This window comes from Pseudophryne corroboree, chromosome 4, assembly GCF_028390025.1.
Source record: "Pseudophryne corroboree isolate aPseCor3 chromosome 4, aPseCor3.hap2, whole genome shotgun sequence".
Taxonomy (NCBI): domain Eukaryota; kingdom Metazoa; phylum Chordata; class Amphibia; order Anura; family Myobatrachidae; genus Pseudophryne; species Pseudophryne corroboree.
The window spans coordinates 715,667,591-715,691,375 of NC_086447.1; the positions used below are offsets into that span (position 1 = coordinate 715,667,591).

The 23,785-nt window shown below is 48.6% G+C and overlaps 1 protein-coding gene across 1 annotated transcript in view; it reads right to left on the bottom strand.

Annotated features, from left to right (window-relative positions):
* The window catches only part of LOC134910216 (mitotic-spindle organizing protein 2B-like), a 47,138-nt gene that overhangs the window by 18,701 nt on the left and 4,652 nt on the right, over positions 1–23,785 (bottom strand). Inside the window, exon 2 of the mRNA XM_063917997.1 lies at positions 18,203–18,351. Within this exon, the coding sequence (XP_063774067.1) occupies positions 18,203–18,351 (149 nt within the window). The remainder of the gene's footprint in view (positions 1–18,202; positions 18,352–23,785) is intronic.

The window sequence follows — 23,785 nt, forward strand, 5'->3', positions numbered from 1 at the left end:
GTTTATGCCAGTAACCACTCTATGGGTCTTATTCAGGTCTGTTAGTAAACAAAAACAAAAAAAAAAAAAGCAAACTAATGGGCAAAACCATGTGCAGTGCAGTTGGGGGAAGATGTAACATGTGCAGAGAGAGTTAGATTTTGGTAGGCTGTGTTTAAACTGAAATCTAAATTGCAGTTAAAATAGGATTTTGGTTACCTACCTTTAAATCCTTTTCTCGTAGTCTGTAGAGGATGCTGGGGTCCACTTTAGTACCATGGGGTATAGAGGGATCCACTGGCACTTTAAGTGTTTGAGAGTGGGCTGGCTCCTCCCTCTATGCCCCTCCTACCAGACTCTATCTAGAAACTGTGCCCGAGGAGACGGACATCTTCGAGAGAAGGATTCAACACAGATAGTGGCGCAATTCACACCAGCTCACACATACAAGGCACATCAAGCTAACTTAGCTTGCAAACTCAGCAACCGCTGAAACATTACTTACCAAGTAACAATGCAGTACTCAACTAAAGCGAAGTTATACTGAACCAAATAATGGTAGCAGGAAAACGAAGCACTGGGCGGGAGCCAGCATTCTTTACGGACTACGAGAAAAGGATTTACCGGTAGGTAACCAAAATCCTATTTTCTCTTACGTCTTAGAGGATACTGGGGTCCACAATAGTACCATGGGGATGTACCAGAGCTCCCAGAACGGGAGGGAGAGCGCGGAGGCACCTGCAGAACTGCTTGACTGAACTTCAGATCATCAGAGGCCAAAGTATCGAACTTGTAGAACTTTGCAAACGTGTTCGACCCAGACCAAGTTGCAGCTCGGCAAAGTTGTAAAGCCGAGACACCCCGGGCAGCCGCCCAGGAAGAACCCACCTTACGAGTAGACTGGGCCTTGACAGTCGTAAGACATGGCAATACTGCCGTAGAATACGCATGCTGGATAGTGAACCTGATCCAGCGAGATCGTCTGCTTAGAAGCAGGACACCCAATTTTCTTGGGATCATACAGGACAAACAGAGAGTCCGATTTTCTGTGACGAGCAGTCCTCTTCACATAGATTTTCAGAGCCCTTACAACATCCAAGGACTTTGATGAAATGGAGGAGTCAGTAGCCACTGGCACCACAATAGTTTGGTTGATATGAAATGCAGGTACAACCTTCGGAAGAAACTGCCGACGTGTCCGGAGCTCAGCTCTATCTTCTTGGAAGATCAAGTAGGGGATTTACAGGACAAAGCCCCCAACTCCGACACACGTCTAGCAGAAGCTAAAGCCAACAACGCGACAGCCTTCCATGTAAGAAATTTGACCTCAACCTCCTGTAGAGGCTCGAACCAGTCCGATTGGAGGAACTGCAACACCACGTTAAGGTCCCAAGGCGCTGTAGGCGGTACAAAGGGAGGTTGGACGTGCAGAACTCCCTTCAAAAAGGTCCGAACCTCAGGGAGGGCAGCCAATTGTTTCTGGAAGAAAATAGATAGGGCCGAAATCTGGACCTTCACAGATCCGAACCTCAGGCTCATATCCACACCGGCTTGTAGGAAGAGAAACCGTCCCAGTTGAAACTCTACCGCAGGAAATTTCTTGGACTCACACGAAGAAACACATTATTTCCAAATTCGATGGTAATGTTTAGACGTTACTCCTTTCCTAGCCTGTATCAGGGTAGGAATAACCTTGTTCAGAATGCCCTTTAGAGCTAGTATCAGGCGTTCAACCTCCATGCCGTCAAACGTAGCTGTGGTAAGTCTTGAAAGGCGAACGGCCCCTGCTGCAGCAGGTCCTCCCGAAGAGGAAGAGGCCTCGGCTCTTCTTGCAGTAGATCCACGTACCAAGCCCTTCTTGGCCAGTCTGGAGCAATGAGGATCGCTTGAACCTTGTTCTCCTTATGAGCTTTAGAACTCTTGGGATGAGTGGAAGTGGAGGAAACACGTACACCAACTGGAACACCCACGGAGTCACTAGGGCGACCACCGCCACTGCTTGCGGGTCCCTCGACCTGGAACAATACCTCCAAAGCTTCTTGTTGAGAAGAGAGGTCATCATGTCGATCTGGGGTACGCCCCAAAGATCTGTCATCTCCTTGAACACTTCCGGATGGGGATCCCACTCCCATGGATGGAGATAAAGTCTGCTGAGGAAGTCCACTTCCCAGTTGTCTACTCCCGGAATGAAGATTGCTGACAGCGCCAATGCGTGTTTTTCTGCCCAGAGGATGATTCTTGTTACCTTTGACATTGTAGCTCTGCTCTTCGTTCCACCCTGTCGGTTTATGTAAGCCACTGTTGTCACATAGGAGACAAGCTTGATGCGGCAGCCAAATCGGAATGTGGAAGTACGCATCCTTAATATCCAAGGATACCAGGAATTCCCCCTCCTCCAGACCTGATATCACTGCCTTTAGAGACTCCATTTTGAACTTGAACTCCCTCACAAAGGGGTTTAGTGATTTTAAGTTCAGACTGGGCCTGACCGAACCATCCAGTTTCGGTACCACGAAAAGGTTCGAATAGTAACCTTTGTTTTGCATGAGGTGGTACTGGCACAATAACCTGTGCCTCCAACAACTTCTGGACGGCTTCTTGCAGGACAGTCCTGTCCGCCAGCAGAGCTGGCAAGCCTGGTTTGTAAAATCGGTGAGGAGGGAGATTTTGAAATTCCAGTCTGTACCCCTGAGACACAATATCTTGCACCCAGGGGTCCAGGCCGGATGACACCCAGACATGACTGAAATGCCCGAGTCTCACTCCCACTGTCCCCACCTCCGGGGCGTGCAGTCCACAGTCATGCAGAGGACTTTGGTGTACCTGAAGCAGGTTTCTGTTCCTGGGAACCTGCAGCTGCAGGTTTCTTGGACTTGGGCCAACCTCCCCGAAAGAAAGGGTTGGACGGCTTGGCCTTTCTGGGCTTGGTAGACCGAAAGGGCTGCGATGTAGCCGAAAAAAATAAGGATTTTAAACCTACCGGTAAATCTATTTCTCCTAGTCCGTAGAGGATGCTGGGGACTATGTAAGGACCATGGGGGTATAGACGGGCTCCGCAGGAGATAGGGCACCTAAAAAGAACTTTTACTATGGTTGTGCACTGGCTCCACCCTCTATGCCCCTCCTCCAGACCTCAGTTAGAGAACTGTGCCCAGAGGAGATGGACAATACAAAGCAGGATTTAGCAATCCAAGGGCAAGATCCATACCAGCCCACACCAATCATACCATGTAACCTGGAACATACATAACCAGTTAACAGTATGAACAAACAACAGTAACGGTCCAAGACCTATTCCAACTGTAACATAACCCTTATGTAAGCAACAACTATATACAAGTCTTGCAGAGTTTCCGCACTGGGACGGGCGCCCAGCATCCTCTACGGACTAGGAGAAATAGATTTACCGGTAGGTTTAAAATCTTATTTTCTCTTACGTCCTAGAGGATGCTGGGGACTCCGTAAGGACCATGGGGTTTATACCAAAGCATCCAATCGGGCGGGAGAGTGCGTATGACTCTGCAGCACCGACTGAGCAAACGCTAGGTCCTCATCAGCCAGGGCATCAAACTTGTAGAATTTAACAAAAGTGTTTGACCCCGACCAAGTCGCCGCTCGGCAAAGCTGTAATGCCGAGACGCCTCGGGCAGCCGCCCAAGAAGAGCCCACCTTCCTAGTGGAATGGGCTTTAACCGAATTTGGTACCGGCAATCCAGCCGTAGAATGAGCCTGCTGAATCGTATTACAGATCCAGCGAGCAATAGTCTGCTTCGAAGCAGGTGCGCCAATCTTATTAGCAGCATACAGGACAAACAGAGCCTCTGTTTTCCTAATTTTAGCCGTTCTGGCTACATAAATCTTTAAGGCCCTGACTACATCCAGGGATCTGGAATCCTCCAGGTCACTTGTAGCCACAGGCACCACAATAGGTTGATTCATATGGAATGAAGAAACCACTTTAGGCAAAAATTGCGGACGTGTCCTCAATTCAGCTCGATCCACATGAAAAACCAAGTAGGGGCTTTTGTGTGACAAAGCCGCCAATTCAGACACTCGCCTTGCTGATGCCAAGGCCAACAGCATGACCACCTTCCAGGTAAGAAATTTCAACTGAACCTTGTTAAGCAGTTCAAACCAGTGTGATTTTAGGAACTGCAACACCACGTTCAGGTCCCATGGTGCCACTGGAGGCACAAAAGGGGGCTGGATATGCAGCACTCCCTTTACAAACGTCTGGACTTCTGGAAGAGAAGCCAATTCCTTCTGAAAGAAAATCGAGAGGGCCGAAATCTGTACCTTAACAGAGCCTAATTTCAGGCCCATATCCACTCCTGTCTGTAGGAAGTGGAGAAGACGACCCAGATGAAAATCTTCCGTAGGTGCATTCTTGGTCTCACACCGACACACATACTTTCGCCAGATACGGTGATAATGCTTAACCGTCACCTCCTTCCTAGCCTTTATTAAAGTAGGGATGACCTCCTCCGGAATCCCCTTTTTCGCTAGGATTCGGCGTTCAACCGCCATGCCGTCAAACGTAACCGCGGTAAGTCTTGAAATACACAGGGCCCCTGTTGCAACAGGTCTTCCCTTAGAGGAAGAGGCCAGGGATCTCCTGTGAGCATCTCTTGTAGATCTGAGTACCAGGCCCTTCGAGGCCAGTCTGGGACAACGAGTATTGTCTGTACGTTTCTTTGCCTTATGATCCTCAACACTTTTGTGACGAGAGGAAGAGGAGGAAACACGTAGACCGATTTGAACAGCCACGGTGTTATCAGAGCATCTACTGCCACTGCCTGAGGGTCCCGAGACCTGGCACAATACCTCCGAAGCTTTTTGTTGAGGTATTGAGGTGTTGAGGTGACGCCATCATGTCTATTTGAGGAGTTCCCCAAAGACGTGTTATGTCTGCAAAGACTTCTTGATGAAGACCCCACTCTCCTGGATGGAGATCGTGTCTGCTGAGGAAGTCTGCTTCCCAGTTGTCCACTCCCGGAATGAAGACAGCCGACAGAGCACTTACATGATTTTCCGCCCAGCGAAGAATCCTTGTGGCTTCCGCCATCGCGACTCTGCTTCTTGTCCCGCCTTGGCGGTTCACATGAGCCACTGCTGTGACATTGTCTGAATGAATCAGAACCGGTAGGTTTCGAAGAAGACTCTCCGCTTGTCGAAGGCCGTTGTAAATGGCCCTGAGTTCCAACACATTAATGTGTAGACAGGACTCCTGGTCTGACCAAAGACCCTGAAATGTTTTTTTCCCTGTGTGACCGCTCCCCATCCTCGGAGGCTCGCGTCCGTGGTAACCAGGATCCAATCCTGAATTCCGAACCTGCGACCCTCCAGCAGGTGAGCACTTTGCAACCACCACAGGAGAGACACTCTGGCCCCTGGGGACAGCGTTATTTTCCGATGTAAGTGCAGATGGGACCCGGACCACTTGTCCAGAAGGTCCCATTGAAAAGTCCTTGCATGGAACCTTCCGAAGGGAATGGCCTCGTAGGCCGCCACCATTTTTCCCAGAACTCGAGTGCATTGGTGAACTGACACCCTTTTCGGTTTTAGCAGGTCTCTGACCATGTTCTGGATGTCCTGGGCTTTCTCTATTGGGAGGAATTTGTTCCGTATCCAGTATCATACCTAGGAACGGTAGTCGAGTTGTCGGAATCAACTGTGACTTCGGTAGATTTAGAATCCAACCGTGTTGCTGGAGCACTCTCAGAGAGAGCGCCACACTGCTCAGCAATTTCTCCCTTAATCTCGCTTTTATCAGGAGATTGTCCAAGTATGGGATAATTGTGACTCCATGCTTGCGCAGGACCACCATCATTTCCGCCATTATCTTGGGTGAAAATCCTCGGGGCCGTGGAAAGTCCAAACGGCAACGTCTGAAATTGGTAATGACAATCCTGTACAGCGAATCTCAGGTATTCCAGATGGGGGGCATATATGGGGACATGAAGGTACGCATCCTTTATGTCCAGAGACACCATAAACTCCCCCTCCTCCATGTTGGCTATTATCGCTCTGAGTGATTCCATTTTGAATTTGAATCTTTTTATGTACAGGTTTAGGGATTTCAGATTCAAAATAGGTCTGACCGAACCGTCCGGTTTCGGGACCACAAATAGGGTTGAGTAGTAACCTCTTCCCTGCTGGTGCAGGGGAACCTTGATTATCACTTGCTGTATACACAGCGTTTGAATTGCCGCTAACACTATATCCCTTTCCGATGTGGAAGCTGGTAGGGCCGATTTGAAAAATCGGCGCGGGGGCACCTCCTCGAATTCCAATTTGTAACCCTGGGAAACTATTTCCAACACCCAGGGATTCAGGTCTGAACTGACCCAGGCCTGACTGAAAAGTCGAAGACGTGCCCCCACCGGTGCGGACTCCCTCAGGGGAGCCCCAGCGTCATGCTGTGGGTTTTGGAGCAGCCGGGGAGGACTTTTGTTCCTGGGCACCTGCCGAAGCAGGTGCTCTTTTGCCTCTGCCCTTACCTCTGGCGAGGAAAGAGGATCCCCGACCTCTTCTGGACTTGTGCGACCGAAAGGACTGCATCTGATAGGGTGTTACTTTCTTTTGCTGTTGGGGAATATATGGTAAAAAATTTGATTTACCTGCTGTAGCTGTGGAAACCAGGTCTGTCAGCCCATCCCCAAACAATACATCACCCTTATAGGGTAGTACTTCCATATGTTTTTTGGAATCCGCATCACCCGTCCATTGGCGAGTCCATAAGGATCTTCTCGCTGAGATAGACATGGCATTGGCCCTAGAAGCTAGCAATCCAATGTCCCTTTGAGCATCCCTCATAAATAAGACTGCGTCTTTTATATGGGCTAGAGTTAAGAATATAGTATCCTTATCTATATTATCAAATTGATCTGTCAAGCTCATCTGTCCAAGCTGCAATTGCGCTACACACCCATGCCGACGCAATTGTCGGTCTTAGCACAGCACCCGTATGAGAATAAATACACTTTAAGGTAGTTTCTTGCCTGCGATCTGCAGGGTCCTTAAGGGCCGCTGTGTCAGGAGACGGTAGCGCCACTTTCTTGGACAAGCGCGTCAGGGCCTTGTCCACAGTGGGGGATGATTCCCAAATCTCCCTGTCCTGCTTAGGGAAGGGGTATGCCATATAAATTCTTTTGGGGATCTGCGGTCTCTTTTCCGGAGTCTCCCAAGCTTTTCCAAAGAAATCATTTAATTCATGAGATGCGAGAAAGTTAATAATCTGTTTCTTTCCCTTAAACATGTGTACCCTTGTGTCGGGGACCGAGGGTTCATCCTCAATATGCAACACATCCCTTATTGCCACAATCATACACTGAATGGTTTTAGTCACCCTAGGGTGCAATTTTACTTCGTCGTAGTCGACACTGGAATCAGAATCCGTGTCAGTAGTAGTGTCTTGTGTTAAGGGACGCTTTTGAGACCCCGACGGGCCCCGTGAGTCGGTCCAATCCGAGGATTGACCCCCTGATGTCCCCCCTAATTCAGCCTTATCAAGCCTCTTATGTAAAGATGCCACACTTGCATTCAACATATGCCACATGTCCATCCAATCCGGAGTCTGCACAACCGACGGGGACACACCACTCATTTGCTCCACCTCCTCCTTGGAGAAGCCTTCCGCCTCAGACATGTCGACACACACGTACCGACACCCCACACACACAGGGATTAACCTATAAGGGGACAAAACCCCAACCAGGCCCTTAGGAGAGACAGAGAGAGAGTATGCCAGCACACACCAGCGCTTACAAACACTGGAAAAAATATGACCAGATAGCGCTTTTTTATATATAATATACCAATTCCCACTCACTGCGTCGCTAATGTGCCCCCCTCCTCTTTTTTCCAGCCTGTGAAGTTCAGCAGGGGAGAGACCAGGGAGCCAGCGTTCATGCATGCAGCTTCTGTGGAGAAAATGGCGCTGGTTAGTGCTGAGGATCAAGCCCCGCCCACCCGACGGCGGGCTTCGGTCCCAGTGACTTCTCTATTAAAATGGCGGGGGATCTTAGATTTACTGCCTCCGCAGCCTAATCTATCTGAATTTGCCCAAAAGTGAGGAATATTGCTGCCCAGGGCGCCACCCCCTGCGCCCTGCACCCTTCAGTGCTGCTCTGTGTGTGTGACTGGGAGCAATGGCGCGCAGCGGTGGATCTGATGTCTTCTGCTGCCTAAGATGTCTTCTGCCTTCTCATACTCACCCGGCTTCTATCATCGGCATCTGTGAGGAGGACGGCGGCGCGGCTCCGGGACGAACCCCAGGTGAGACCTGTGTTCCGACTCCCTCTGGAGCTAATGGTGTCCAGTAGCCTTAGAAGCAGTGCCCAACTTGACAAGCCAGCTCTGCTTCTCTCTCCTCAGTCCCACGATGCAGGGAGCCTGTTGCCAACAGGACTCCCTGAAAATAAAAAACCTAACAAAATTCTTTTTCAACAGAAAACTCTGGAGAGCTCTCTGCAGTGCACCCATTCTCCTCTGGGCACAAGATCTAACTGAGGTCTGGAGGAGGGGCATAGAGGGAGGAGCCAGTGCACACCCATAGTAAAAGTTCTTTTTAGGTGCCCTATCTCCTGCGGAGCCCGTCTATACCCCCATGGTCCTTACGGAGTCCCCAGCATCCTCTAGGACGTAAGAGAAAAAAGGATTCTTCGGAGCAGGTGGAGCTGAGGGAAGAAAAGGTGACTAACCAGCCATAAAGATCGACGCATATAACGCTTCTCCAAAGAGAGCCTGACCTGTGTAGGGTAGTGTCTCCACACTTCTCCTGGATTCCGCGTCGGCAGACCACTGGCGCAACCACAGTCCTCGACGAGCTGATACAGACATGGAAGAAATTGCCACAGCCATAGAACCCAGGTCTTTCATGGATTCTACCAGAAATCCTGCCAAATCCTGAATGTTACGTAAAAACAATTCAACATCACATTTCTCCATAGTATCCAAGTCTTCAAGTAACGTGCCTGACCACTTTACTATAGCTTTGGCAATCCAAGCACTGGCAACAGTGGGACGTAGTATTGCCCCAGAAGCCGTGTACATGAATTTGAGTGTATTATCAATTTTACGATCAGCCGGCTCTTTCAAGGCGGTAGATCCTGGAACAGGTAAAACCACCTTTTTTGAGAGTCTGGATACTGGCACGTCAACAATAGGCGGGTTTTCCCATTTTTTCCTTTCCTCTACCGGGAAAGGAAATGCCACCAGAACCCTTTTAGGTATCTGGAATATTTTATCCGGGATTTCCCAAGCCTTTTCAAAAAATAAGAATTTACTCACCGGTAATTCTATTTCTCGTAGTCCGTAGTGGATGCTGGGACTCCGTAAGGACCATGGAGAATAGCGGCTCCGCAGGAGACTGGGCACAACTATAAAGAAAGCTTTAGGTCTAACTGGTGTGCACTGGCTCCTCCCACTATGACCCTCCTCCAGACTTCAGTTAGGATACTGTGCCCGGAAGAGCTGACACAATAAGGAAGGACTTTGAATCCCGGGTAAGACTCATACCAGCCACACCAATCACACCGTATAACTCGTGATACAATACCCAGTTAACAGTATGACAACAACTGAGCCTCTCAACAGATGGCTCAACAATAACCCTTTAGTTAAACAATAACTATATACAAGTATTGCAGACAATCCGCACTTGGGATGGGCGCCCAGCATCCACTACGGACTACGAGAAATAGAATTACCGGTGAGTAAATTCTTATTTTCTCTGACGTCCTAAGTAGAGATGAGCGGATTCGGTTTTACTCGGTTCTCAAAACGGCATCTTATTGGCTCACGGATGTCACGTGTTTTGGATAGCCAATAAGATGCCGTTTTGAGAACCGAGTAAAACCGAATCCGCTCATCTCTAGTCCTAAGTGGATGCTGGGACTCCGTAAGGACCATGGGGATTATACCAAAGCTCCCAAACGGGCGGGAGAGTGCGGATGACTCTGCAGCACCGAATGGGCAAACTCTAGGTCCTCCTCAGCCAGGGTGTCAAACTTGTAGAATTTAGCAAATGTGCTCGGCAAAGTTGTAAAGCCGAGACCCCTCGGGCAGCCGCCCAAGAAGAGCCCACCTTCCTCGTGGAATGGGCTTTTACTGATTTAGGATGCGGCAGTCCAGCCGCAGAATGTGCAAGTTGAATCGTGCTACAGATCCAGCGAGCAATAGTCTGCTTAGAAGCAGGAGCACCCAGCTTGTTGGGTGCATGCAGGATAAACAGCGAGTCGGTTTTCCCGACTCTAGCCGTCCTGGAAACATAGATTTTCAGGGCCCGGACTACGTCCAGCAACTTGGAATCCTCCAAGTCCCGAGTAGCCGCAGGCACCACAATAGGTTGGTTCAAATGAAACGCTGATACCACCTTTTGGAGAAATTGGGGACGAGTCCTCAATTCTGCCCTGTCCATATGGAAAATCAGATATGGGCTTTTACAGGACAAAGCCGCCAATTCTGACACACGCCTAGCCGAAGCTAAGGCCAATAACATGACCACTTTCCACGTGAGATACTTTAGCTCCACGGTCTTAAGTGGCTCAAACCAGTGGGATTTCAGGAAATCCAACACAACGTTAAGATCCCAAGGTGCCACTGGAGGCACAAAAGGGGGCTGAATATGCAGCACTCCCTTAACAAACGTCAACTTCAGGCAGTGAAGCCAGTTCTTTTTGAAAGAAAATAGACAGGGCCGAAATCTGGACTTTAATGGATCCCAATTTTAGGCCCATAGTCACTCTTGACTGTAGGAAGTGCAGAAATCGACCCAGCTGAAATTCCTCTGTTGGGGCCTTCCTGGCCTCACACCAAGCAACATATTTTCGCCATATGCGGTGATAATGTTTTGCTGTCACATCCTTCCTAGCTTTAATCAGCGTAGGAATGACTTCATCTGGAATGCCCTTTTCCATTAGGATCCGGCGTTCAACCGCCATGCCGTCAAACGCAGCCGCGATAAGTCTTGGAACAGACAGGGCCCCTGCTGTAGCAGGTCCTGTCGGAGCGGCAGAGGCCAAGGGTCCTCCGAGATCATTTCTTGTAGTTCCGGGTACCAAGTTCTTCTTGGCCAATCCGGAACGATGAGTATAGTTCTTACTCCTCTCTTTCTTATAATCCTCAGTACCTTTGGTATGAGAGGAAGAGGAGGGAACACATAAACCGACTGGTACACCCACGGTGTCACTAGAGCGTCCACAGCTATCGCCTGAGGGTCCCTTGACCTGGCGCAATATCTTTTTAGCTTTTTGTTGAGGCGGGACGCCATCATGTCCACCTGTGGCCTTTCCCAACGATTTACAATCAGCTTGAAGACTTCTGGATGAAGTCCCCACTCTCCCGGGTGGAGGTCGTGCCTGCTGAGGAAGTCTGCTTCCCAGTTGTCCACTCCCGGAATGAACACCGCTGAGAGTGCTAGCACGTGATTCTCCGCCCATCGAAGAATCCTTGTGGCTTCTGCCATCGCCATCCTGCTTCTTGTGCCGCCCTGTCTGTTTACATGGGCGACCGCCGTGATGTCGTCTGACTGAATCAGCACCGGTTGGTTTTGAAGCAGGGGTTCTGCTTGACTCAGGGCATTGTAAATGGCCCTTAGTTCCAGAATATTTATGTGTAGGGAAGTCTCCTGACTCGACCACTGTCCTTGGAAGTTTCTTCCCTGAGTGACTGCCCCCCAACCTTGGAGGCTTGCATCCGTGGTCACCAGGACCCAGTCCTGAATGCCGAATCTGCGGCCCTCGAGAAGATGAGCACTCTGCAGCCACCACAGCAGAGACACCCTGGCCCTCGGGGACAGGGTGATAACCGATGCATCTGAAGATGCGATCCGGACCACTTGTCTAACAGATACCACTGAAAGATCCTTGCATGGAACCTGCCGAAGGGAATTGCTTCGTAAGAAGCTACCATCTTTCCCAGGACTCGCGTGCAGTGATGCACCGACACCTGTTTTGGTTTCAGGAGGTCCCTGACCAGAGATGACAATTCCTGGGCCTTCTCCTCCGGGAGAAACACCTTCTTCTGTTCTGTGTCCAGAATCATACCCAAGAACAGCAGACGCGTCGTAGGAATCAGCTGCGACTTTGGGATATTCAGAATCCAGCCGTGCTGTTGTAGCACTTCCCGAGATAGTGCTACTCCGACTAACAACTGCTCCTTGGACCTTGCCTTTATAAGGAGATCGTCCAAGTACGGGATAATTATAACTCCCTTCTTCCGAAGGAGTATCATCATTTCGGCCATTACCTTGGTAAATACCCTCGGTGCCGTGGACAGACCAAACGGCAACGTCTGGAATTGATAATGACAGTCCTGTACCACAAACCTGAGGTACTCCTGGTGAGGTGGGTAAATGGGGACATGTAGGTAAGCATCCTTGATGTCCAGTGACACCATAAAATCCCCCTCTTCCAGGCTTGCAATAACCGCCCTGAGCGATTCCATTTTGAACTTGAACTTCCTTATATAAGTGTTCAAGGATTTCAAATTTAGAATGGGTCTCACCAAACCGTCTGGTTTCGGTACCACAAACATTGTGGAATAGTAACCCCGTCCCTGTTGAAGGAGGGGAACTTTGATTATCACCTGCTGAAGGTACAGCTTGTGAATTGCCGCCAGTACTACCTCCCTTTCCTTGGGAGCAGCTGGCAAGGCTGATTTGAGGTAACGGCGAGGGGGAGACGCCTCAAACTCCAGCTTGTATTCCTGAGATACCACCTGTAGAACCCAGAGATCCACCTGTGAGCGAACCCACTGGTCGCTGAAGTTCCGGAGACGCGCCCCCACCACACCTGGCTCCACCTGTGGAGCCCCAGCGTCATGCGGTGGACTTAGTGGAAGCAGGGGATGATTTTTGTTCCTGGGAACTGGTTGTCTGGTGCAGCTTTTTCCCTCTACCCCTGCCTCTGGGCAGAAAGGACGCGCCTCTGACCCGCTTGCCTTTCTGAGGCCGAAAGGACTGTACTTGATAATACGGTGCTTTCTTAGGCTGTGAGGGAACCTGAGGAAAAAAAGTCGACTTCCCAGCTGTTGCTGTGGATACGAGGTCCGAGAGACCGTCCCCAAACAATTCCTCACCCTTATAAGGCAAAACCTCCATGTGCCTTTTAGAATCAGCATCACCTGTCCACTGCTGAGTCCATAATACTCTCCTGGCAGAAATGGACATTGCATTAATTCTAGATGCCAGCCGGCAAATGTCCCTCTGTGCATCCCTCATATATAAGACGACGTCTTTAATATGCTCTATGGTTAGCAAAATAGTAACCCTGTCAAGGGAATCAATGTTATCTGACAGGGTATCAGACCAAGCAGCTGCAGCATTACACATCCATGCTGAAGCAATTGCAGGTCTCAGTATAGTACCTGAGTGTGTATACACAGACTTCAGGATAGCCTCCTGCTTTCTATCTGCAGGCTCCTTTAAGGCGGCCGTGTCCTGAGACGGCAGTGCCACCTTTTTTGATAAGCGTGTGAGCGCCTTGTCCACCCTAGGGGATGTTTCCCAACGTAACCTGTCCGTTGGCGGGAAAGGGTACGCCATTAGTAACCTCTTAGAAATCACTAATTTCTTATCTGGGGAACACCACGCTTCTTCACACAATTCATTTAACTCATCAGATGGGGGAAAAGTCACTGGCTGCTTTTTCTCCCCAAACATAATACCCTTTTTAGTGGTAACCGGGTTAATGTCAGAAATGTGCAACACATTTTTCATTGCCGTAATCATGCATCGGATGGCCCTTGTGGACTGTACATTTGTCTCATCCTCGTCTACACTGGAGTCAGACTCCGTGTCGACATCTGTGTCTGCCATCTGAGGTAGCGGGCATTTTTGAGCCCCTGATGGTCTCTGAGATGCCTGGGCAGACGCGGGCTGAGATGCCGGCTGTCCCAAAGCTGCGTCATCGAACCTTTTATGCAAGGAGTTGACACTGTCGGTTAATACCTTCCACATATCCATCCACTCTGGTGTCGGCCCCGCAGGGGGCGACATCACACTTATCGGCACCTGCTCCGCCTCCACGTAAGCGTCCTCCTCAAACATGTCGACACAGCCGTACCGACACACCGCACACACACAGGGAATGCTCTGACTGAGGACAGGACCCCACAAAGTCCTTTGGGGAGACAGAGAGAGAGTATGCCAGCACACACCAGAGCGCTATATAACAAAGGGATTTACACTAACACAAAGTGAATTTTCCCCCAATAGCTGCTTAGATCACCTTTTGCGCCTAAATTTATGTGCCCCCCTCTTTTTTACCCTTCTTGTAGTGTATACTGCAGGGGAGAGCCTGGGGAGCGTCCTTCCAGCGGAGCTGTGAAGAAAAAATGGCGCCGGTGTGCTGAGGGAGATAGCCCCGCCCCTCCGCGGCGGGCTTCTCCCGCTTTTTTAATAATGTGTATGGCGGGGGATTAGGCACATATACAGTTTATAACTGTATTATGTGCACATTTGCCAAAAAGGTATACTTATTGCAGCCCAGGGCGCCCCCCCCCCAGCGCCCTGCACCCACCAGTGACCGGAGCGTGTGGTGTGCTGTGGGAGCAATGGCGCACAGCTGCAGTGCTGTGCGCTACCTTATTGAAGACCGGAGTCTTCAGCCGCCGATTTTCTCCTGGTTCTTCAGTCTTCTGGCTCTGCAAGGGGGACGGCGGCGCGGCTCCGGGAACGGACGATCGAGGTCGGGCCCTGTGTTCGATCCCTCTGGAGCTAATGGTGTCCAGTAGCCTTAGAAGCACAAGCTAGCTGCAAGCAGGTAGGTTTGCTTCTCTCCACTCAGTCCCTCGTAGCAGTGAGTCTGTTGCCAGCAGATCTCACTGAAAATAAAAAACCTAACAAATACTTTCTTTTCTAGTAAGCTCAGGAGAGCCCACTAGGAGCACCCAGCTCTGGCCGGGCACAGATTCTAACTGAGGTCTGGAGGAGGGGCATAGAAGGAGGAGCCAGTGCACACCAGATATAGTACCTAATCTTTCTTTTAAGAGTGCCCAGCCTCCTGCGGAGCCAGTCTATTCCCCATGGTCCTTACGGAGTACCCAGCATCCACTAGGACGTCAGAGAAAGATAAACAGCCTGTATGTACCATGCACAGAAACAATACAACCTACCAAAATCTAACTCTCTCTGCACGTTACATCAGCCCAACCTGCAGTGCACATGGTTTTGCCCAGCTGCTAACTTTTTTGGTTTGCCAACCTCGCCGGGTCGCACCCAGGAATTGGAAACGGGTCCTTTCCGGGTGTGACCCGGTATTGGACCCTTTTCAACTGGCTACCCGACCTGGCAATATGCCGGGTTGGGTTGCCATTGGGTGCAGGGACCGCGGCAGCATCGGAGGCAGGTGCGCAGGAAGATGAGATCATCTCCGCGCTGCCTCTGTCTTTGCTGTGAACGGGTCCCAGGTCGCATCGACCCGGCAACCTGTTCACACTGCACCTGACCCGGTAATAACACTTCTTTATTCCCGGGTTGAATTACAGTGTCAGGCGACCCGGGAGTGACCCTTTCACACCGCACAGCGACTCGCGTTGACCCGGCAATATACAGGGTCGATACCGGGTTATTTGTGCGGTGTGAAAAGGGTATAACAAACCTGAATAACCCCCTATGCCAGTCATCAGCTGCACTCAGTTACCTGGAACTGCTGTTTGTTCACCATTTTAATCTAGTGCCTAAAGGGGAGTGTGGCTGCACTGACCAATAGGAGGCTGCCAGTGCATGTAGTGTAGCCTCACATAATCCCTTCATGAACTGGGACTACCAGACAAAACAGAGAGAGCCAGAGGCACTAGCTGCATGGGTTTATTCATTCCCAGGAAGCAGCAGTCTAATACTGGGGCAGATGTATTAAGCCTGGAGAAGTGATACAGCAGTGATAAGTGCAAGGTGATAACGCACCAACCAATCAGCTCCTATACGTTTTCAAAACCGTAACGACTGGCTGGTGTGTTATCATCTTCCACTTATCCAGGCTTAATACATCTGTCCCACTGTAAGAGTTTTTACACCTCTGCAGTGCAGGTAGCACTGTAATTTGGATTAAACAAATGACTGTAAAAAAAATAAAAATAAAATAAAAATTATATATATATATTTATATATATATATATATATATATATATATATATCTATCTATCTATCTCTATCCAAACAAGTCATTACTTGATTTTTAAACATATTGGTATTTTAAGAAGGAATACAGACAGGTTCACTTTATCTATAAGAAATTATTTGCACATCTGTATGAGTGGGATAAGTATTTTGTTTCTTATACATATTAACACCACTGCGCTTCGACAAGATTCATGATTCCTGGTGTGATAGACTATGAAGGACATTTTATGCAAAAAAACATGATGCACAAAAATAGAAAGTAAAGAAAAATGTGGGTTAGAAAGTAATCAGTGTGTCACTAATTCTAGTGCAGTTTATAAAATTAAAGAAAAAATGTGTTGTTGTTTTTTGCTGTTTATTATTCCTGTGCACCAGGTTTTATAAACTGTCCCCCAATGCCACCCAAGTAATATACACTTATAAATGCAACCTGTGAATGGTGAGAAAAGGCAGCAAGAAAGCTGGAAGGAACCAGGGGGACCTTGAGAAAGAGATGAACAAGCATCGACAGGACTGAAGACCACAATCTTAGAGCCTTTAATTCTTGGCACTCGAATGGCAGAAGAGGAAAAGGAGAGTGGTGCAGGGATTATACTTGTCTTGCCTGAGATACATGGGCGATTTAAAAGAGATAAACATCAAAAAGAAGGACATGCCAAACAGGAACCACTTTACCTACAGGTCAGACATTTTATCCAAAGTTATACACTCCATGGAGGCAGTGGAGAGGCTGGCACACAATGTGCAAGAATAGAAATAATCTTGTATATAATATATATCATACATCAATCACGTATAACATTACAGTAAGATCACTTTTCCGGTCTATAGGGCTAGGTCATATGACTGTGCGTCAGCTCTTCCCTTCCCAGCCAGAGAAGTACAGCATGTATGAGTAATACATCACCGGCAGGAATGAAACCGATGCATGCAGCATCTTTCGAAGGTGTGTACACACGGTGAGATATTTTCTTACGATTTTGACTATATAGTCAAAATAGTAAGAAAAGTTAGTGCAGATCGCAAGGTGAAAGTCACCTTGCGATCCCGATTCGATGCCGATGCGCGGTCGGCATTGCACGACTAGACAGACTGTGCAGGCAAGTCAATTTTGACTATCTCTATAGAAGAGAGATAGTCAAAATTGACACTTAGCCAAAATCGCACATAGTATCGCAAGCACACGCATTATGTGCTTGCGATGCAGACCTAGCACGTCGCATAGTGAGAATCGGGCATAGCCTGAATCTCACCGTGTGTATGGGCCTTAAAGTCAATCGCTCACAGTTTAGTGAGAAGAGTGATCCAGCTATAATGTACTGCATGCTGTACTTTTCTAGCTGGAAAATCATAGCATTCAAAATGCGCTTTGTGCCATTACTTGTATTGTAACCAAACCCATACAAATGTTTTATTAATAACTCTTTACCCACACCAATTATTTTCCCATAATGCCAAGAAGGGAGAACTGCACTTCCTTTCCCATTAGAAAAGATCAAGTTTCTGCAATTACATGTTCGATCACCAACATGGATGAATAATTCACCACGCTAGCACAAATTACAATACTGTACAGTTTTGTAAATAGACAATTGTTTCTAGTAACACAAAATATTTTATTTTAAACACATACAGCAGAGAACCCCCAACATTCAGACACATTATTATGCAGCTCTCCATATACCTATTTCTCCCTCAGCTATGTTAGGCTCAGCTAGACTAGTTGCAGCCCTGCAACACCTTTATGCTGGCCATACGCTAGGTCGATATAGTGTACGAATACACAATATCGAGCTATCATTCGCCCCATTGCATGCACATTGTGCATGATAATGGGTGCAAATACGATGCAATGCGCGGGCCCGCAGGTCGCATCAGCTGATCATATGTGCTGTACATATGATCAGCCGATCCCAGCAATTGCGGAGGTACGACAGATTGTACAGTGCAAAAGCACCGTACATTCTATCGCATGCTCGGCGGCTGGCGGGGAGGATCATTAGTACGACTCGCATTAGCTAATGTATGGTCAGCATTAGATGACAGGAAGTATACACAGAAATAATAAGAACACCACACTGTGATAGATCTGTCCCATACCTCTCGTATCTGAATGACTAGCCAGTAAGGACGTAGAGTTTGCGTCAGCAGAAATAGGATCTATTAGTCTGTGTCCAGCACACATCGATTTCAGCATCTGGAACACTGCCAAAGGAGCCACGTTCATTTTTAATAGATCAACAAGAATTCTGTTAATAAAAGAGAATGATTACAAAAATGTGATGATAAAAAAAAAAAAAAAAAAAAAAAAAAATAATAATAATTAAAAAAAAGACAGGCTAATGTATAATTGGTTTGGGGCTAAAATACTGGCAGGCGGGATGCCAGCGGTCAGAATACTGACCGCTGCATCCCGCTGGTTAGAATCGGGAAGCATGCTACCCCCTCACACCCTTACTGCAGCCTAAACATAAACCCTGCCCCCAGTAGCTTAACTTTAACCCTGACCGGTGGTGTCTAACCCTAACACCCCACCCTGCAGCCTAAACCTAACCCCCCCCCCCCCCCCCCCCCCTCCCCCCCTCTCCCACAACCTAACCCTCCTCTGGGGTGCCTAAACCTAACATCCCCTCCACAGAGCCTAAAACTAACCCACTTTCCAACTGGGCATATAGCCGCATACACACGGTGCGATATAACTACCAATATGGACTACATAGTCATATAGCACTGTGTGTTTACAGCTTGCGATGCCAACGTGCGCTCCCGCGGGGTCGGTATCGCAAGAAAATAAGAATTTACTTACCGATAATTCTATTTCTCGGAGTCCGTAGTGGATGCTGGGGTTCCTGAAAGGACCATGGGGAATAGCGGCTCCGCAGGAGACAGGGCACAAAAAGTAAAGCTTTAGGATCAGGTGGTGTGCACTGGCTCCTCCCCCTATGACCCTCCTCCAAGCCTCAGTTAGGATACTGTGCCCGGACGAGCGTACACAATAAGGAAGGATTTTGAATCCCGGGTAAGACTCATACCAGCCACACCAATCACACTGTACAACCTGTGATCTGAACCCAGTTAACAGTATGATAACAGCTGAGCCTCTGAAAGATGGCTCACAACAATAATAACCCGATTTTTTGTAACTATGTACAAGTAATGCAGATAATCCGCACTTGGGATGGGCGCCCAGCATCCACTACGGACTCCGAGAAATAGAATTATCGGTAAGTAAATTCTTATTTTCTCTATCGTCCTAGTGGATGCTGGGGTTCCTGAAAGGACCATGGGGATTATACCAAAGCTCCCAAACGGGCGGGAGAGTGCGGATGACTCTGCAGCACCGAATGAGAGAACTCCAGGTCCTCCTCAGCCAGGGTATCAAATTTGTAGAATTTTGCAAACGTGTTTGCCCCTGACCAAGTAGCAGCTCGGCAAAGTTGTAATGCCGAGACCCCTCGGGCAGCCGCCCAAGATGAGCCCACCTTCCTTGTGGAATGGGCATTTACATATTTTGGCTGTGGCAGGCCTGCCACAGAATGTGCAAGCTGAATTGTATTACACATCCAACTAGCAATAGTCTGCTTAGAAGCAAGAGCACCCAGTTTGTTGGGTGCATACAGGATAACAGCAAGTCAGTTTTCCTGACTCCAGCCGTCCTGGAACCTATACTTTCAGGGCCCTGACAACATCCAGCAACTTGGAGTCCTCCAAGTCCCTAGTAGGCGCAAGGCACCACAATAAGCTGGTTCAGGTGAAACACTGACACCAACTTAGGGAGAGAACTGGGGACGAGTCCGCAGCTCTGCCCTGTCCGAATGGACAAACAGATATGGGCTTTTTTGAGAAAAAAACCCACCAATTTGACACTCGCCTGGCCCAGGCCAGGGCCAAGAGCATGGTCACTTTTCATGTGAGATGCTTCAAATCCACAGATTTGACTGGTTTTAAACCAATGTGATTTGAGGAATCCCAGAACTACGTTGAGATCCCACAGTGCCACTGGAGGCACAAAAGGGGGTTGTATATGCAATACTCCCTTGACAAACTTCTGGACTTCAGGAACTGAAGCCAATTCTTTCTGGAAGAAAATCGACAGGGCCGAAATTTGAACCTTAATGGGCCCCAATTTGAGGCCCATAGACACTCCTGTTTGCAGGAAATGCAGGAATCGACCGAGTTGAAATTTCTTCGTGGGGCCTTCCTGGCCTCACACCACGCAACATATTTTCGCCACATGTGGTGATAATGTTGTGCGGTCACCTCCTTCCTGGCTTTGACCAGGGTAGGAATGACCTCTTCCGGAATGCCTTTTTCCCTTAGGATCCGGCGTTCCACCGCCATGCCGTCAAACGCAGCTGCGGTAAGTCTTGGAACAGACATGGTACTTGCTGAAGCAAGTCCCTTCTTAGCGGCAGAGGCCATAAGTCCTCTGTGAGCATCTCTTGAAGTTCCGGGTACCAAGTCCTTCTTGGCCAATCCGGAGCCATGAGTATAGTTCTTACTCCTCTACGTCTTATAATTCTCAGTACCTTAGGTATGAGAAGCAGAGTAGGGAACACATACACCGACTGGTACACCCACGGTGTTACCAGAACGTCCACCGCTATTGCCTGAGGGTCTCTTGACCTGGCGCAATACCTGTCACGTTTTTTGTTCAGACGGGACGCCATCATGTCCACCTTGGTATTTCCCAGCGGTTCACAATCATGTGGAAAAACTTCCCGATGAATTTTCCACTCTCCCGGGTGGAGGTCGTGCCTGCTGAGGAAGTCTGCTTCCCAGTTTCCACTCCCGGAATGAAACACTGCTGACAGTGCTATCACATGATTTTCCGCCCAGCGAAAAGTCCTTGCAGTTTTTGCCATTGCCCTCCTGCTTCTTGTGCCGCCCTGTCTGTTTACGTGGGCGACTGCCGTGATGTTTTTCCCACTGGATCAATACCGGCTGACCTTGAAGCAGAGGTCTTGCTAAGCTTAGAGCATTATAAATTTACCCTTAGCTCCAGTATATTTATGTGAGAAAGGTCTCCAGACTTGATCACACTCCCTGGAAATTTTTTCCTTGTGTGACTGCTCCCCAGCCTCTCGGGCTGGCCTCCGTGGTCACCAGCATCCAATCCTGAATGCCGAATCTGCGGCCCTCTAGAAGATGAGCACTCTGTAACCACCACAGGAGAGACACCCTTGTCCTTGGATATAGGGTTATCCGCTGATGCATCTGAAGATGCGATCCGGACCATTTGTCCAGCAGATCCCACTGAAAAGTTCTTGCGTGAAATCTGCCGAATGGAATTGCTTCGTAGGAAGCCACCATTTTTACCAGGACCACTGACACTTTTCCTGGTTTTAGGAGGTTCTTGACTAGCTCGGATAACTCCCTGGCTTTCTCTTCCGGGAGAAACACCTTTTTCTGGACTGTGTCCAGAATCATCCCTAGGCACAGCAGACGTGTCGTCAGGATCAGCTGCGATTTTGGAATATTTAGAATCCACCCGTGCTGTTGTAGCAGTATCCGAGATAGTGCTACTCCGACCTCCAACTGTTCCCTGGACTTTGCCCTTATCAGGAGATCGTCCAAGTAAGGGGTAATTTAAGACGCCTTTTCTTCGAAGAAGAATCATCATTTCGGCCATTACCTTGGTAAAGACCCGGGGTGCCGTGGACAATCCAAACGGCAGCGTCTGAAACGGATAGTGACAGTTCTATACCACGAACCTGAGGTACCCTTAGTGAGAAGGGCAAATTTGGGACATGGAGGTAAGCATCCCTGATGTCCCGGGACACTATATAGTCCCCTTCTTCCTGGTTCGTTATCACTGCTCTGAGTGACTCCCTCTTGCTTTGAACCTTTGTAAGTGTTCAAATTTTTTTAGATTTAGAATAGGTCTCACCTAGCCTTCTGGCTTCAGTACCACAATATAGTGTGGAATAATACCCCTTTCCTTGTTGTAGGAGGGGTAATTTGATTATCACCTGCTGGGAATACAGCTTGTGAATTTTTTTTTTTTTTTTTTATACTGCCTCCTTGTCGGAGGGAGACCTTGGTAAAGCAGACTTCAGGAGCCTGCGAGGGGGAAACGTTTCGACATTCCAATCTGTACCCCTGGGATACTACTTGTAGGATCCAAGGGTCCTGTACGGTCCCAGCGTCATGCTGAGAGCTTGGCAGAAGCGGTGGAAGGCTTCTGTTCCTGGGAATGGGCTGCCTGCTGCAGTCTTCTTCCCTTTCCTCTATCCCTGGGCAAATATGACTCTTATAGGGACGAAAGGACTGAGGCTGAAAAGACGGTGTCTTTTTCTGCAGAGATGTGACTTAGGGTAAAAACGGTGGATTTTCCAGCAGTTGCCGTGGCCACCAGGTCCGATGGACCGACCCCAAATAACTCCTCTTCCTTTATACGGCAATACACCTTTGTGCCGTTTGGAATCTGCATCACCTGACCACTGTCGTGTCCATAAACATCTTCTGGCAGATATGGACATCGCACTTACTCTTGATGCCAGAGTGCAAATATCCCTCTGTGCATCTCGCATATATAGAAATGCATCCTTTAAATGCTCTATAGTCAATAAAATACTGTCCCTGTCAAGGGTATCAATATTTTTAGTCAGGGAATCCGACCAAGCCACCCCAGCTCTGCACATCCAGGCTGAGGCGATCGCTGGTCGCAGTATAACACCAGTATGTGTGTATATACTTTTATATGATATTTTCCAGCCTCCTGTCAGCTGGTTCCTTGAGGACGGCCCTATCTATAGACGGTACCGCCACTTGTTTTGATAAGCGTGTGAGCGCCTTATCCACCCTAAGGGGTGTTTCCCAACGCGCCCTAACTTCTGGCGGGGAAGGGTATACCGCCAATAATTTTCTATCGGGGGGAACCCACGCATCATCACACACTTCATTTAATTTATCTGATTCAGGAAAAACTACAGGTAGTTTTTTCACATCCCACATAATACCCTCTTTTGTGGTACTTGTAGTATCAGAAATATGTAACCCCTCCTTCATTTACTTAACGTGTGGCCCTAATAAGGAATACGTTTGTTTATTCACCGTCGACACTGGATTCAGTGTCCGTGTCTGTGTCGACCGACTAAGGTAAACGGGCGTTTTAAAACCCCTGACGGTGTTTTTGAGACGTCTGGACCGGTACTAATTGTTTGTCGGCCGTCTCATGTCGTCAACCGACCTTGCAGCGTGTTGACATTATCACGTAATTCCCTAAATAAGCCATCCATTCCGGTGTCGACTCCCTAGAGAGTGACATCACCATTACAGGCAATTGCTCCGCCTCCTCACCAACATCGTCCTCATACATGTCGACACACACGTACCGACACACAGCACACACACAGGGAATGCTCTGATAGAGGACAGGACCCACTAGCCCTTTGGAGAGACAGAGGGAGAGTTTGCCAGCACACACCAAAAAACGCTATAATTATATAGGGACAACCTTATATAAGTGTTTTCCCTTATAGCATCTTTTTATATATTTCTAACGCCAAATTAGTGCCCCCCCTCTCTGTTTTAACCCTGTTTCTGTAGTGCAGTGCAGGGGAGAGCCTGGGAGCCTTCCCTCCAGCCTTTCTGTGAGGGAAAATGGCGCTGTGTGCTGAGGAGATAGGCCCCGCCCCTTTTTCGGCGGGCTCGTCTCCCGCTCTTCAACGGATTCTGGCA